The sequence below is a fragment of the Bos taurus genome, chromosome 4, assembly GCF_002263795.3.
Source record: "Bos taurus isolate L1 Dominette 01449 registration number 42190680 breed Hereford chromosome 4, ARS-UCD2.0, whole genome shotgun sequence".
Lineage (NCBI taxonomy): Eukaryota > Metazoa > Chordata > Mammalia > Artiodactyla > Bovidae > Bos > Bos taurus.
This window is the reverse complement of record NC_037331.1, coordinates 19,623,494-19,640,869: the sequence shown is the minus strand read 5'-3', so window position 1 is coordinate 19,640,869 and position 17,376 is coordinate 19,623,494. Positions and strand designations below refer to the sequence as shown.

The 17,376-nt window shown below is 37.6% G+C and overlaps 1 protein-coding gene across 1 annotated transcript in view; it reads left to right on the top strand.

Moving 5' to 3' along the window:
• Positions 1-17,376, top strand: part of THSD7A (thrombospondin type 1 domain containing 7A) — a 470,808-nt gene that overhangs the window by 349,019 nt on the left and 104,413 nt on the right. Inside the window, 1 exon segment of the mRNA NM_001206743.1 lies at positions 15,987-16,181. Within this exon segment, the coding sequence (NP_001193672.1) occupies positions 15,987-16,181 (195 nt within the window).

Here is a 17,376-nt window from a genome sequence, read left to right as displayed (position 1 = left end):
AACTGTGTGATCTCTGATCACCGATCAATTCTATCAGTGAGCCAAATTTTACACTATATTTATTTCTTATTTATTTTTATTATAGATTACTTTTATTAATTTTTATTGAAGTATAGTTACTTTGTGTTTCTTCTGTACAGCGAAGTGTATAAATAACATGTATACATATATCCTGTCTTTTTTGGATTTCCTTCTCTCTTAAGTCACCACAGAGCACTGAGTTCCCTGTGCTATACAGTAGATTCTCATTAGTTGTCTATTTTATACATAGCATCAATACTGTATATATGTCAATCTCAATTTCCCAATTCATCCCACCCACCCACACATCCCCCCGATAGCTCAGTTGATAAAGAATCCGCCTGCAATGCAAGAGACCCAATTCAATTCCCAGGTTGGGGAGATCCGCTGGAGAAGGGATAGGCTAACCACTCCAGTATTCTTGAGCTTCCCTGTGGCTCAGCTGGTAAAGAATCCGCCTGCAGTGTGGGAGACCTAGGTTCGATCCATACGTTGGGAAGATCTCCTGGAGAAGGGAAAGGCTACCCACTCTGGTATTCTGGCCTGGAGAATTCCAGTCCATGGGGGATTAGTCCGTGGGGAAATAGTCCATGGGGTTGCAAAGTGTCGGACATGAATGAGTGACCTTCACTTTCACTTTCACCCATCTGACCTTGGTGTCCATACATTTATTCTCTACATCTCCATTTCTGCTTTGCAAATAAGATCATCTCTACCATTTTTCCAGATTCCACGTATATGTGTTAATGCACAATATTTATTTTCTGTTTCTGACTTACTTCACTTTTATGACAGTCTCTAGGTCCATCCACATCTCTGCAAATGGCACAGTTTTGTTCCTTTTTATGGGTGAGTAATATTCCATTATATATATATGTATACCTCATACTCTTTATCCATTCATCTGTTGATTGACATTTAGGTTGCTTCCATGTCCTAACTTTTGTAAATAGTGCTGCAGTGAAGACTGGGTTACATGTGTCTTTTGGAATTACTTTCTCTGAGTATATGCCCAGTAGTGGGATTGCTGGGTCATATGGTAGTTCAAAGGACTTCCCTGTTGGTTCAGGCAATAATCTGTCCACAATGTGGGAGACCCAGGTTCAATCCCTGGGTTGGGAAGATCCCCTGGAGAAGGGAATGACAACCCACTCCAGTATTCTTGCCTGGTGAATTCCATGGACAGAGAAGCCTGGTGGGTTACAGTCCATGACGTTACAAAGAGTCAGACATGATTGAGTGACTAACACTTCACATCATGGTAGTTCTATTAGTAGTTTTTTTTTTTTTTAAAGAAACCTCCATACTGTTCTCCATAGTGGTTGTATCAATTTACATTCCACCAGTAGTGCAAGAAGGCTCTCTTTTATCCACACCCTCTACAGCATTTATTGTTTGTAGATTTTTTTAATAGTCACCATTCTGATGGGTGTGAGGTGATACCTCATTGTTGTTTTGATTAGCATTTCTCTAGAAGGAGAAGGCAATGGCACCCCACTCCAGTACTCTTGCCTGGAAAATCCCATGGTTGGAGGAGCCTGGTAGGCTGCAGTCCATGATGTCGCTAAGAGTCGGACACGACTGAGCGACTTCACTTGCACTTTTCACTTTCATGCATTGGAGAAGGAAATGGCAACTCACTCCAGTGTTCTTGCCTGGAGAATCGCAGGGATGGGGGAGCCTGGTAGGCTGCAGTCCATGATGTCGCTAAGAGTCGGACACAACTGAGCGACTTCACTTTCACTTTTCACTTTCATGCATTGGAGAAGGAAATGGCAACCCACTCCAGTATTCTTGCCTGGAGAATCGCAGGGATGGGGGAGCCTGGTAGGCTGCCATCTATGGGGTTGCACAGAGTCGGACACGACTGAAGCGACTTAGCAGCAGCAGCAGCAGCAGCAGTGAAGAAAGCTGAGCACCGAAGAATTGATGCTTTTGAACTGTGGTGTTGGAGAAGACTTTTGAGAGTACCTTGGACTGCAAGGAGATCCAACCAGTCCATTCTAAAGGAGATCAGTCTTGGGTGTTCTTTGGAAGGAATGATGCTAAAGCTGAAACTCCAGTACTTTGGCCACCTCATGTGAAGAGTTGACTCATTGCAAAAGACTCTGATGCTGGGAGGGATTGGGGGCAGGAAGAGAAAGGGACAACAGAGGATGAGATGGCTGGATGGCATCACTGACTCGATGGACATGAGTTTGGGTGAACTCCGGGAGTTGGTGATGGACAGGGAGGCCTGGCATGCTGCAATCCATGGGGTCACAAAGAGTTGGACATGACTGAGCGACTGAACTGAACTTAACTGAATGATTAGTAATGTTGAGCATCTTTTCATATGGTTGTTGGCCATCTGTTTATCTTCTATGGAGAAATGTCTAGTTCTTCCACTTTTTTTTGAATTGGCTTATTTGCTTTTTGATATTGAGCTGTGTGAGCTGTTTGTATATTTTGGAGACTAATCCCTTGTCAGTCACTTCATTTGCAAATATTTTCTCCCACTCTATGGGTTATCTTTTCATTTTTATTGATGAACATTTTATGTGATAAATATAGTATCTCTAAATTATTTGTTCTCCTTAATCCTGGCAAGATTTCAAAGTCTAATATAGGTCTACTTAATATTTTTCTGTAATTTTTCCATTACTCCATAGACTCGTTTGTGCATTGTGATCTTATAATAGCTACTTGTAGAGTAACTATAGTTTTTATTTTTGTGAATATAAAAGAGATCCCAAAATGTAAGAGTGCTTAAAGATGGTAAAACAAAAACATTTACAAATTGACATTGTTTTTTAATGTAGTCCTAAATGGCTTCCCTAATGGCTCAGCAGGTAGAGAATCCACCTACAATACAGGAGATGCAGGTTTGATCCCTGGGTCAGGAAGATCCACTGGAGAAGGGCATGCATCCTGCTCCTGTGATCTTGCCAGGAAAATCCCATGGACAGATGAGCCTGGTAGGCCACAGTCCATAGGGTAACAAAAAGTCACACATGACTGAAGCATCTGAGCACATCACATCCAAAGAGTTGATAAAGGCGTGGAGTCATCTTTTTCTGAGTAGTGTGGTCCCCTGAGCCTAATCTTGTTGCAACCATACCCAGAGCATTGCAAATGGATTTGTTGGACAAGGTATGTCAAGTGACGACAGATGGTGGAATGTCTTAAAACACAACAGACAGGAACGCACGCTTGATCTGGAAAACTACAGGGAATCATTAGAGGGTGTAATACAATCACAGCAATGTGGCTGGCTGACTGGTGGATAATTTGCAGGACAGATTGGAAATCTGAAACTCTCTCAGAGAAAGAATGAGAGGTAACCAAGACCTGAAAAAAGGAAAAACAGAAGTTTGAAAAGAATAAAACAAAAGGGAAAGCCACTCCCAGCGCCCTCATCCTCAAAGAGCCTTGCAGAGTTGTAAGAGGGACTAACTGGGATACAACCCGTCAAATGCCTTAGTGGGACAGAGGATGAGTCTGGAGAGATCAACACAGGAGTTGTATTTCATTTCCAAGTACATGGGATTCTATGGAAATGCTTGATATGGAACTGTGCATTCACATAAGCTTTTAAAGTTAATTAAACCAATAGGTGATAATAAATGGGACTGTTCTGTTGATGGTATTGATAATGCTTCAATTGCTTTCATTTAGTAACGTAGGTTCTCTCATTTAGTACTGTAAAACAGTTCAGTGTAACTGCATCACTGCACCTCCAAAGAAGGTTTTTTTTTTTCCTTGTCTAGAAGATGCCTGTGAGGCTTAATGACTGAAAGTAGTTGTGTGCAGCTGTTTAACGTACAGTTTTTAGAAGTTGCATAGAGAAGGGACTGAAGGAAGATTATAGGATGCCACACGTCTTGGTACTTCTGCTTATCACTGTGATCTAAATATTCTCTAATATAACCTTAGATTTTTAAATTTTTGATTGAGGCCCAGAAGACATTTATAATACAACTCTAGATAATTTTCAGAATATGAGATTTAATATCTAATGGTCATAATTACATAAATTGGCTTTTCCAAAGGTTTCTGTATTTTCCCACAACCTTAGCACTTTAACAAAAAGAAAAATACAAAATTACTGAATGGTGAAGTTTATGATGTGAGTCTAGTGCAATGATATTTTCTAATACCTTTCTGCAAGCCCACTTATAACCAGAATTATGGGGGAGATGATTAAGCATGTTAATGCAAGTGTATTGAAAAACATAGTGTTTTGAATGGAGTAGATCCATTTCCACAAGGGTGCAGGGAGGGATGTTCAACTCCTCCACTGACAGAAGGAGATGAAATAGGCGTAATATTGCTATAATATGTAACTTTTTTCATCTGTGTGCCAGACATTGAGCTAGGCACAATTAAAACATTTTTCTCATTTAATATGTACACCAGCACCATAAACAAGTTTCTCATTTAATATGCATACCAGTACCATAAATATTTTGGCCTTCCCTGGTGGCTCAGTTAGTAAAGAATCTGCCTACAATGCAAGAGACCTGGGTTCAACCCCTGGGTTGGGAGGATTTGGAGAAGGAAATGGCAACCCACTCCACTATTCTTGCCTGGAAAATCCCATGGACAGAGAAGCCTGGCAGGCCACAGTCAATGGGGTCACAAGAGTCGGATACAACTTAATGACTAAACCACCACCACCATAAATATTTAACTTCCATTTTGCAGATTAGGAAACTGAATCTCACAGCAATTAAATAATTTTCCCAAGAACACATAGTAGTTAAGTGATAGAGGCAGTATTTGCACCAGGGCTGTTTCACTTCTAGTTAACTAAAAATGTAAATTTGGAAGAGATGATGTTAACATTATAGATAATTTCAAACTCAAAAACAAGGAGACTGAAGTCACAAGAAAGAGCAAATCAAGAATGAAAATATGAAATTAAAACAAACTGAGGAACTAAGAATGAATTAAGCTTTCTTTCATCTTGAATAATGCCAGAGGTAAAATCATTATTTGATTTGTCTAGAGTTTCCATGAAGTGAAATGTTAGTTGCTCAGTCATGTCCAACTCTTTGCAACCCCATGGATTGTAACCCACTAGGCTCCTCTGTCCATGGAGTTCTCCAGGCAAGATTACTGGAGTGGATAGCCATTCCCTTCTTCAAGCGATCTTCCCGACCCAGAGCTCAAACCTGAGTCTTTTGCATTGCAGGCAGATTCTTTATTATCTGAGCCACAAAGGCTTCAGAGAATTTCTTAGTGCTTTTATAGAGAATTTCTATAGTGCTTTTATAAACATGAGTCAGTTCACCTTTTAGTTACTAAAAATGAGCAAAGCACGGTTTTGTTCAGACAGATGAACAAAGGTATAATTGGAAAGAGCATAAAATGAAGTATTAATTTTAGTTAAGAAATACATTTCACACCTTTATTGCCAAACACATGTACCTTCAGTTTTACCAGTATCATATTTTACATATAGAGAATATGAGTTTAAAAATTCAACATGATAGTTGACGTTCAACAGAGGCAGAAGTCATGGACCTGATAACTGTCTTTACTGTTTACTTATTTTTCTGCCTAACCCAAAGTGAAATCCTTAACTAGAGTTATTCAGAAAGGATGTCAGTGATGTAGTAACAAAGAGTTGTTTGCCTAACACCCTATTCACTAAGTGGGCAATTTGCACTACAAGTGCCCTAAGGTCAATGAAGCAAGAAATGCAAGGTTATGGTTATATTGAGTACTAAATTTTCATCGTTTATTTATAACAAATCATTTTACTTACTACACTTTGTTAGGTTTCTTCTCAAAAATGAAATTAAAGCTTGTACTACTTTTTATTTTGTTTTATAGTTGATTTACAATGTGTTAGTTTCAAGTGTATAGCAAAGTGATTCAATTATACACTCACACACATATGTATATAGACATATACATATATATATATATATATCTCCAGACTTCCCTGGTAGCTAAGCTGGTAAAGAATCCACCTGTAATGAAGGACCCCCTGGTTTGATTCCTGGGTCGGGAAGATCCCCAGGAGGATAATAGGGTACCCATTCCAGTATTCTTGGACTTCCCTGGTAGCTCAGGTGGTAAAGATTCTGCCTGCAATGTGGGAGATCCGGGTTCGATCACTGGGTTAGGAAGATCCCCTGGAGGAGGGCATGGCAACCCATTCCAGTATTCTTGCCTGGAGAATCCCCATGAACAGAGTAGCCTGGCAGGCTACAGTCCATGGGATTGCAAAGAGTTAGACATGACTGAGCTACTAAGCATAGCACAGCATGTACATATATCAATCCTTTTCTCGTGTAGGTTACTGTAGAATACTGAGAAATTTTCTATGTTATACAGTAGGTCTCTATTGATTATCTGTTTTATATATAGTGGTGTGTGTATGTTAATACCAAACTCCTAATTTTTCTTCCCTCTACCTTTCCCTATTGGTAATTGTTACTTTGTTTTTAAAGTCTGTGAGTCTGTTTTGTAAAAAAGTTTATTTGTATCACTTTTTTAGATTCCACATATAAATGATAATATATGACATTTGTCTCTGTGTGTCTGACTTCAGTTAGTATGATAATCTCTGGGTCCATCCATCTTGCTGTAAATGGCAGTATTTCATTCTTTTGACAGCTGAATAATATTCCACTATATATGTACAATATTTTCTTTATCCATTCCTTTGTTGATGGACATTAAGTTTTCTTTCATGTCTTGACTATTGTAAACAGTACTGCCATGAACATGGAGTTGCATGTATCTTTTCAAATTATTATTTTCTCCAGGTATACGCTGAGGAGTAGGATTGTTGGATCATATGGTAATTCTATTTTTAGTTTTTTAAGGAACCCCCACACTATTCTCCATAGTGGTTGTACCAATTTACAGTCCCTCCAACAGTGTAGGAGGGTTCTCTTCTCTCCACACCTTCTCTAGCATTTATTGTTTGTGGACTTTTTGACAATGGCCATTCTGATCAATGTGACCTGGTTTTTTGATTTGCGTTTCTCTAATAAGTGATGTTGAGCATCTTGTGCTTTTTGGCCATCTGTACATTTTCTTTGGGGAAATGTCTATTTAGATCTTCCACCCATTTTTTAATTGGTTTTTTAAAAATATATTGAGTTTCATGAGCTCTTTGTGTAATTTGGAGATTAATCTGTTGTCAGTGGCTTCCTTTGCAACTACTTTCTCCCATTCTATGGGCTATCTTTGTTTTGCTATGGTTTCCTTTGCTGTACAAAAGCTTTTGAGTTTAATGAGGTCCAGTTTATTTATTTTTGTTTTTCATCTACGAATTTGATCCAAAAAGATATTGCTGCAATGTGTGTCAAAGAGTGTTCTATGTTTTTCTTTAAGAGTGTTATAGTATCAGGTCTTACATTTAGGTCTTTAATCCATTGAGTTTATTTTTGTATATGATGTTAGTGTTATAATTTCATTATTTTACCTGTAGCTATACTGTTTTTCCAGCACAAATTATTGAAGAGACTGCCTTTTCTCCATTGTATATTCTTGTTTCCTTTGTCTTAGATTAATTGACCATAGGCGCATGGGTTTATTTCTGGGCTTTCTAACCTATTCAATACAATAGTATTTCTCTTTTTGTGCCATTACCATACTATTTTGATAACTGTAGTGTTGTAATATCATCTGAAGTCAGAGAGCCAGTTCTTCCATCTTTGTTTTTCTCTCTCAAGATCGTCTTGTCTATTCTGGGTTTTTTACATCTCTATAGAAACTTAAAAAAAAACAAAACAGTTTGTTCTAGTTCAATTAAAAATGTTGTTGGTATTCGATTGGAATTACATTGAATCTGTAGATTTCCTAGGGTAGTATTTTGACAGTATTGATTCTTTCTACCTGAGAACATGATATATCTTTCCATCTGTTTGTGTTATCTATTTGATGATTTCTTTCATCAGCATCTTGTAGTTTTTAGGGTACAAGTTTTTGTCTCCTTAGTAAGTTTATTACTTTTGATGCAGAGGTAAATAGGATTAGTTTCCTTAATTTCTCTTTCTGATCTGTTGTTGATAGTGTATAGAAATGCAACAAATTTCTGCGTATTGATTTTGTATCCTACAATTTTACCAAATTCATTGATAAGCCCTAGTAGTTTTATGGTTAAAGCCTGTATTACTCACTACATCAGAGCCTAGATTTGGAATATGGCTGCTTTCAGGGAAGGAAGACGTTTTTTATCTCAGGGTCACTTGTTTCAGTTTTGCCTGGAATGTGAAAACAGGCTGGAGATAACAAAACAAAGGTGGCAATGAAAACAACAGAGTGTGAACATAAAAGACAAGCTTATTAAGGATGGAAAGAGTTTGAAAAGGATGATGAAAATGGAGGAAAATCCTGAAAAAAATATATAATATGAAGACCCTAATTTGTTTAAAGATATTTAAAAGTCAGTGGTAATATATATATAGTAAGAGTAGGTGAAGCTAAAGATAACATTCTTATGAATTACATATAAATTGGTCAAAATAAAAACTGCACCAAAGTTACACAGTAAGTCAGTTTTTATTCTAGACTGTTAGGCTGGAGAGAAGCTAAAATCAACTATGCAGAAACACAAGGCATTTCTAAGCTCTGGGGTAAGCTAGTGGGAAAACACTGGAGGATGTTAGAGGAGATTGATCAATGGGATGTTTTGAGCACATAGAGTTACTCCTGAGTCTGCAGATGTTTTTGTGTTTGTGTGATTAGACCATCTGTGTTTGCTACTTGGTGCCCAATGAAGAAAATAGGCACCTACCAACCCATAGAGACTGAGAAATCAGGACACTATCTTTGATGTTTCCATGACAGAGATGGTTCCCAACTCTTGAGAAAGACTTTTCCTGGGTTGTAAAACACTGACAAGAGGCTAGGAGAAGATTTACACCGATTTCAAAGGGGCAGAAAGAAAATTTACAATCAAAATTTTTCCAAAATAAATTATCTAGGAGAAGGGAGGTCAAGGGCCCAGAGTCAGGAAGAAAGCTGCCTAAAATTTAGTCAAGCCGAGGGTAATGTTAAGGCTATCTTGGTTACATTCTATTAATAGTAATCTGACAATTGGAAATGTATAATACCAGTGGCTTTTTCAGGAAAACAACAAATGTTCTGGGCTTTCCAATTCATTTTTTTCCCTTGTCCAACAAATATTTACTGCTGCTGCTAAGTCACTTCAGTCGTGTCCAACTCTGTGCGACCCCACAGACAGCAGCCCACCAGGCTCTGCCGTCCCTGGGATTCTCCAGGCAAGGACACTGGAGTGGGTTGCCATTTCCTTCTGCAGTGCACGAAAGTGAAAAGTAAAAGTGGAGTTGCTCAGTTGTGTCTGACTCTTCGTGACCCCATGGACTGCAGCCTACCAGGCTCCTTCGTCCATGGGATTTTCCAGGCAAGAGTACTAGAGTGGGTTGCCATTGCCTTCTCCATATTTACTGCAAAACTCTTTTAAGTCTTAACAATAACTGAAAGAAGGGATCCAGATATAAAGATGTTGAATAAGATAAGATCTCTGGTCAGAAGGTTCTCATAGGCTAATGGGGGTAAATGTGAGTAAACAGATAATTGTAAACAGTTTTAAACAGTGTAATGTCTACAAAACTGTGTGAACAGGATAAAGCGTAACTCCACCTGGACAGTTTAAGAAAGTCAGAGGAGGTTTGTAGAGGAAGGAAATCCAGTCCTAAAGGATGACTTAGCAAGACGTGGGACAATGAGGCATGGAGAACCATGTACACGAAATGACAGAGGAGCAAGAAAGCAGCATGTCAGTTCCTGGAAAAGCAAATGGCTCTCGTGGCGAGAATTCAGGGAAACCACGAGGCAGTGATGGAGAAGGAGGATGTTTTGTTTTCTGCCCTAGTGAGAATTTGGCCTTCAGCTGATAGGTATTGGGAAGACTGTGATGCTCATATTGCATTTTAGAAATACACCCTTGGGGTCAGGATGGGTGATGGGCTGCGGAGGGAATGGCATGCTGCCGGCCACCAGAGGAAAGTGGGCAGTGATCTGGAAGAGAACACAGGGTCAGGCAATACTGAGTACATTGAATAAATCAGACCTGCTACTGAATGCGATCGCAGAGGGAGTGCAGAGATTAAAATTGATTTAGAAACTTCCCTTTGAAGTGGAAGAGATGTGTAGCATCTCTTCAAGAAGGGGAAAGAAAAAGAGTTACATAAGTTATGGGTCTTTTACTTCAATAGGTAGAGAGTGATTCTGAACCTACATATCTTACAGTTGTTTTAAAGTTCAGATAAGATGGTTATTTTAAAATGTTTTCTAGGAGATGTAGGCAAATAGGATCCTCCATTCTTTTCCTATCTCAGTTCCCATCTCAATTCTTTATTGCATTTATATTGGTTATCAATATGTAAGTAAGTATATAAATAATAGCTTTCACTTTCACAAGTCCATATGAATTTTTAAGACAATTTCTGAAGAATACATAAGACATCAACAACTCAATAATAATTCTTACGGTGACTCTAGAGTTTGTACATGTCTGGCAAGACGAATCTGATCCCAAAGTTACAATATTAGAGACTTTCTAACTACTGTGATTTAAAAAATATATATATTGACTGTATATCTGGTTTTCCTCTACTTTGATTTCTCCTTTCTACTTACCCTCATCTCAGTTTCATTGCACTGATGAATTCTGATTTTACAATGCCTTCTGGAGGTGTATTGCACAAAGTACTACTGGGACTGTTAAAAATCAACTATAACAATCTCCACATTTCTATGATTAAAAAATAATCAGGATGATGCAAGTGACGTTTATGGAATAGGACAAAATATATTTTCACATTAAAATATAGTTCATTATATTTTAATATCATTAAAAATGTATACATTAAAAATGTATTTAATGTATTAGTGTTGTGTTCTTAGTGACTCAGCTCCTAAACTATAAAAACCTTGACTCTATAAAAACCTTCATAAACCAAGGTTTGTCTTTTATATTACATTTACGCTTCACCACAATGAGTGCAATAAACTTTTAGTATATACTTTTTCCAAGCAAAGAAAAAGTCTTAACTTCTGACCTCAGTTCTCATCGTGTTTTATTTCTCTGGAAATCTTCATGAATTTTTAGTTTAATTACTTCAAGCAGATGTTCAGTTCTCTTATTCTATACTAGGAAACAGCAGAATGAAAGGAGATACTTTAGAAGAGTTAGAGTTTGGTGGTATCTATGAAAATAGATTAAACAAGGGGACATTTGGGAGTTACTTCAAAGATGCAAAATACATGTTTAAATGGATTGAAATGGCAAATTATTAAAAATATTCTTAAGATTATATTTGTGAAGAAAAATGTTAAATGGGAGTCACCAACTTAAATATTTAAATACGTTTTTGAGTTCATAAAAATAAACTCAGGCATTTTCATCTTATTCCTCAACTTCTTGTTATTGGGTTTCACAAACAAGGTTGAACAAAATATGCTTCAGTTAAGGCATCAGAGCAAGACTAAATTGTAATACATAGACAGTGATTCATTCCTTTATTTCTGTGTTATATATTTCATGTAAAATATGCATATTTTTAAGATTTGGTTAAAATGTCTAGAGCTTGATGTGGACTGAGGGGACGAATATGTTATCTAAAAGCAAAGCAGTCCTTCCAAATTTTTCATGTTGGAAATGCCAAAAAATATAGCATATTTAATACAGAAAGGCAAGCATGAGGAGGATTCTAAATGTTGGCATCACATTCAGAATAACAAGAAATTAACCTCAGAAAAGTCTTCCCTGGTGGCTCAGACAGAAGAATCTGCCTGCAATGCTGGAGACCCAGGTTCGATCCCTGGGTCGGGAAGAGCCCCTGGAGAGGGAAATGGCAACCCACTTCAGTATTCTTTCCTGGAGAATCCCGAGGACAGAGGAGGCTGGTGGGCTACAGTCCATAGGGTTGCAAAGAGTCAGGACATGACTGAGCGAGTAGCACTTCACTTCAACTTCAGAAAGATTAAAGGAAAAAAAAAAGAAACAGGTTGTGTTCTGTGCCTGAGTGAGTTGTAGAACTATGTTATTCATCGTAATGATAATCAGATGTGCCTGCCTGGATTTATGGGGATGCACATTCAGATAATCAGAGTCTCAGATGGTTCTATAATGGAGACATATGGTGGTTGAAAGTGTCCTAATAATAGGAGAGTCGATACGGAAAAATGGAATTTCCATTTCTCTCTATGGAAAGAGTATAAATTAACCTGATATTTTATATGTTTATGTTTTATTTACTTCTATATTTTCTCTGTAGTGTCATGTAAAACAGTTTTTATCTCCTTAAAATGTTTATGTATATGTGATCATATGGAAATGTTAATTGGACTTATTGTAGTGACTGTATATACCTAAAATTAATGTAGCGTTATATGTCAATTATACCTAAAAAAAAAAAAAAAAAGATTGTTGTCACAATTAGCTGGGATGATGTGTATAATATTCATGGCACAGTGCCTGACCAAGGATGGGCAATCAGTAACTATTCATTGAATGACTGTTTTCACCCAGATATAAAGAGAGGATTAAAAAGGTGTCCCACAGAGAAATGAATGATGTTAGGTATGAAATCCAGATGAATTTGTTTATATGGTTCTCTTTCACAAGGCAATTTGGTTCTAATCCAACCACAAGAGAATAAGGGCAGAAAAATCTTAAAGCAATCCTTTTTAAATTTTACCTGCATACAGATCACCCAGGGATCATTTGAACATGCAAGTCACAATTTATGGGTGGGAACTGAAGAGACTGCATTTCTAGCAAACTCCAGATTGTGCATATGCCAGCGGCTGTCCTCTGAATATACCTTAGCACAGTCCTCAAGCAGTGGAGTACGTGGCCATTGAAGAAATACTGTGCTTAAACCCATATTTGTCCAGTCCAACCTTCTGTTCCCTAGAACAGTAACTTCAGGTCAATTAGTTTATCTGTTTACATAGCACAAGATTATTTCATGTCCACTAGGTTCCTGGTGCTCTTTGGGTTCTAAGTATAAAATAATGAGCAAGGCAGATAAGAATCATGCCCTTATCAAGCTCATACTCTAGTAACAGGATTAGATACTAGACATGTAAATAATTCACTACAGTAGTTTCTAGTGAAACTAGAAAATGAAGCTTTAAATTATTAGACTTGCTCACTAGTGAGTAAGACTCACTAAAATGAAAATAAAATGAAGCTACTATGAAATTGTATCTGGTCAGTCCCTGATAGCTCAATTGGTAAAGAACCCTCCTGCAGTGCAGGAGACCCCAGTTCAATTCTTGGGTTGGGAAGATCCCCTGGAGAAGGGAAAGGCTACTCACTCCAGTATTCTGGCCTGGAGAATTCCATGGACTGTATTCCATGGGGACACAAAGAGTAGGACACAACTGAGTGACTTTCACTTTCAAGGCTCCCCTCGCAGGGAGACAACTGAAACCTGCATGGTGAGAAGCAGTCTACTGTGTGAGGATCTGAAAAATTGATGAAAAGTGAAGAGCAACAGTGAGGCAACAAAGAGATTGGTCTGTAGAAGGAAAGGGGAAAAGCCACTGTGGCTAGGACATAATACTGGTATTTGGATGCAAGACCGCGATGGGCAATCGGGAGCCATTAGGGGCAAACAGGGAAGGTCACATGTGACAAAGCTCAGGGGGCAAGGGAGTAGTAAACTAAATGCTGAAATCCTGGAGGTCAGATCCAAAGTGGATCTTTTGAGCTCCACAGAGGGTTAAGGAGACTCTAGAAGGAATGTAACTACAGGAAAATATACTAATACATAACTAAACCAAAAATGAGGAGTGAAAAAGAGCTAACATAAGATGTGGAACAGAAGTTAAAAAAATTCAGAAAGCAAAAAAGGTTAAAATTGTATATCTCTTAGGTTTATACTATGAAAGAAAGTGAAGTCAAAGTGTTAGTTACTCAGTTGTATCCAATTCTTTGCGACCCCGTAGTCTGTAGCCCACTAGGCTCCTCTGCCCGTGGGATTTCCCAGGCAAGAATACTGGAGTGGGTTGCTGTTTCCTTCTCCAGGGGATCTTCCCAACCCAGAGATCAAACCTGGGTCTTCTGCATTGTAGGCAAATTCTTTACTGCTTGAGCCACCAGGGAACTCAGATTTATGCTATATGCAACAGAAATGTATTATGTCATCCAAAGTAATGTAATAACACATGGGTAGCAGTCTCTCTTCAAATGCTACAGAATGAATTAAATTTTTCTGAGTAGAAATGATTAGGTAACTATTATAGAAAACAAAACTGTAGCCCCAAACTTGCCTTACATTTTACAGACTATTGGAAACGAAAGTGGATGAAAGTAGATGAAACAATAAAAGATAGCAATAAAGGAAATAAAACATATGCAACTCACTCTTTGCACTAACAAAAAAGTCTAGAAACACAAGAGTCATCATTGTTATTTAAATTATAAAATATTACATGCCTTGTTTTATAATGATTTTTGTACTCTATCATATAAGCTATCATGTCATTTTTTGGGATATAAGCCAAACTCAAAAGAGATCTCACAGGTCAGAGTAACTAAAGGAGAATGAATGATGTAATGATGACTCACCTCCATTTTAGTGAGTCTTACTAGTGAGCAAGTCTAATAATTTAAAGCCTTGCAAACTAGTGATTGTTAACATGTAAGTGCATTATAATTGATTTTTTATTTTGCCTGATGATTTAAAGCCCTACAAACTAGTAGCTATTTAATATGTTAGAGCATTTCCAATTGACTTCTGATTTTTTGTCTTGTTTTTAAAATACATGAATAAACAATTGTCCATTAAAATGATCCTCCTAACCCTCCATCAGTGACAAAGCAGAGTTTTGTCAATGAACAAAAGCAAGATTAGTCACCTTTTCTCATCTGAATGCATAATGCCTTAAAGCACACATTTCTGATACACCCATCCAGAATTATGGATATAGTCTGTAGAAAAATAGCGGATTAATTTTGCTTGTTTGTATTTGTTTTACTCTGTTTGAATGACCTCATTAGCTCCTATGCTTACCAGCTATGCAACAGAGTTCAGACTTTTTTCATACTGTATTTTGATCACTTATTTGTATTTATTTTAGGTTTCTTTGGCATTTATTAACAGCAACAATATTTTCTTTCTCATTGGTCTTTTGTATATCTCACTTCATTCACTCAAAAAACACCAAATAAGTGCCAGACTCTAGGGCTTTGGGGTAACAGGAAAAGTGAAGTGAGATGAAGCTAGAAAAGGAAGCAAGAGCCATGGGGTTTGAAGTCTCATAAACTTTTGAGAAACCTAGCCTTTATCTTAAGAGCAGAAGGAAACTGAAGAGCTTTCAGCACTGGAGTGACAACATCTTGCTTCTGCTATTTGCATACCTTGTTTTTTTTTTCCCCCTTTCAAAATGGGATCGCTATAGCCAGTGGTTTTATAATACTGTCCCACTATTTATGCTTCCTGTCTGTTTCCAGCTAACAAAGTCATTTTTAAATGAAAGAAAAAGGTTGCCAGTTGTACAAAAGTAAATTTCCTAGGAGACACAAGAGTTTACAAATAGCGACTGTGAGTTGGTTTCATGAAAACAAATAGTACATCCTATGGATAGAATCATTATTTGTGAATGATGGCTCATCTCCAACAATTAAATAAAGGGAATAGACGTAGTTCACTGATGTTCTTTATTGCAGAGATTAGTATCTATAAACATCATTTCCTGGGCAGGTATTACAGCATAAAATACTTGAAGCAATGTGTTTGATCTACACACCTAAGCGCTGATAATAAAAAAGCCTCATTTGGGGATCTATCTGTTTATTCATTCCTGGTATTCTTTTAACATCTGGCTGTAGTAGACAGTGACTCTTTTTTTGTTGTTGTTGTTGGCTTTTAACAGAGAACAAAAGGAAAGTAAGCTAATTTATTCTGGTGCCCGTCTGGTTTCAGTTGCTCATTTTACATTATTTTAAAATGATGGACTGTTGGTGATGATGTCTTTCCCAGGAGAAGAAGTTGACAGACAGCTGTGCAGAGATGCCATCTTCCCCATCCCGGTTGCCTGCGATGTGCCCTGTCCCAGGGACTGTGTGCTCAGCATGTGGTCAGCGTGGTCCTCCTGCTCTCACACCTGCTCAGGAAAAACCACAGAAGGAAAACAGACACGAGCGCGGTCCATCCTGGCCTATGCAGGAGAGGAAGGTAAGGTTTCCAGCTTGAGAAGGGACTCAGATCTCTTCCAGAAGCTGCTGTGCCTTTCGTTGTGTGTACAGCCTGGATACAGTGATAGTTCCACAAAAATCAGCTTCCTGAAACCCAGCAAACCAAGGAGATTTAATATCTGTTGACATATTAGGCTATCGCAGAGTCGGACACGACTGAAGCGACTTAGCAGCAGCAGCAGCAGCTTGCTGCTCTTCCTTAATATTAACCTTGAACATAGATCTTTAGTAAAAGAGAAAAGACTTTGAAAAATGAATTCACTTTTCCTTTCCTCCCTCCTAATAACTCAGGTTCTTTCTACTTCAAAGTGTTAAACTTGTGGAGAAATCTGAAAATGACTCCTTAAATTCCAAATGACGGGTTTCATTGTTTTCTCTCATTTCAGTAGTCAGTTTTTCCCAGTGAAATCCTATTCTACCATCTCATAAGTACTAAACTTTATTTAAAATCACCACCACCATGATTATTGCTTGACTGAAAATGACATGGATTTTCTACCATTCAGGTTTCTGAACATAGGCTCTGAGTTTCATATGTAGATTGTGTTCACTTTTAAAATATGTTGCTCCTAAATCACTTCATGCTATTGGGTGAATAAAGCACAAGTTTCTCATATATTCATACCATGCAAGCTCCATTGTCAAGAAATACAAGGCTCTTGGTAATTGTCTCTCAAGTTTGTATCTGAATGCTAATTTGGCCTCTGTGACTGGGTGATATAATGTCATACTTAATCTTGTCATTCTGGAAAATAACACAGGAGTAAGGAAAACACAGAAATAAGTCAAGTTCTGTCACGTGCCACATGTTCTGTCTCAGGAATATAGGCATATGTTATTTAAATATGATCAGGCTGAATGACTATCTTCATTCACATTTAACACTAGTTAATGATTTCTATTTGTAGTAAGCACATGTTTCTTTATGTGCACATGTTTCTTTCTATACCCCCAGTTAATAATCAATTTTAGAAGAGTTTTCACATTGCTTATTTCATTTTCCTGTTTATGAAACATTTTAGTGATAGAAATCTGCTAGTGTTCTTTTTTAATCAAATTTTCTTTCTTTGTATGTTATTCTGTGCAAAAATACAAGGCCAAAAATATGTTGGCCTTAAGGCACAGGAGAAAATGTAACATATTTTTTTTTAATTTTATTTTATTTAACTTTAACT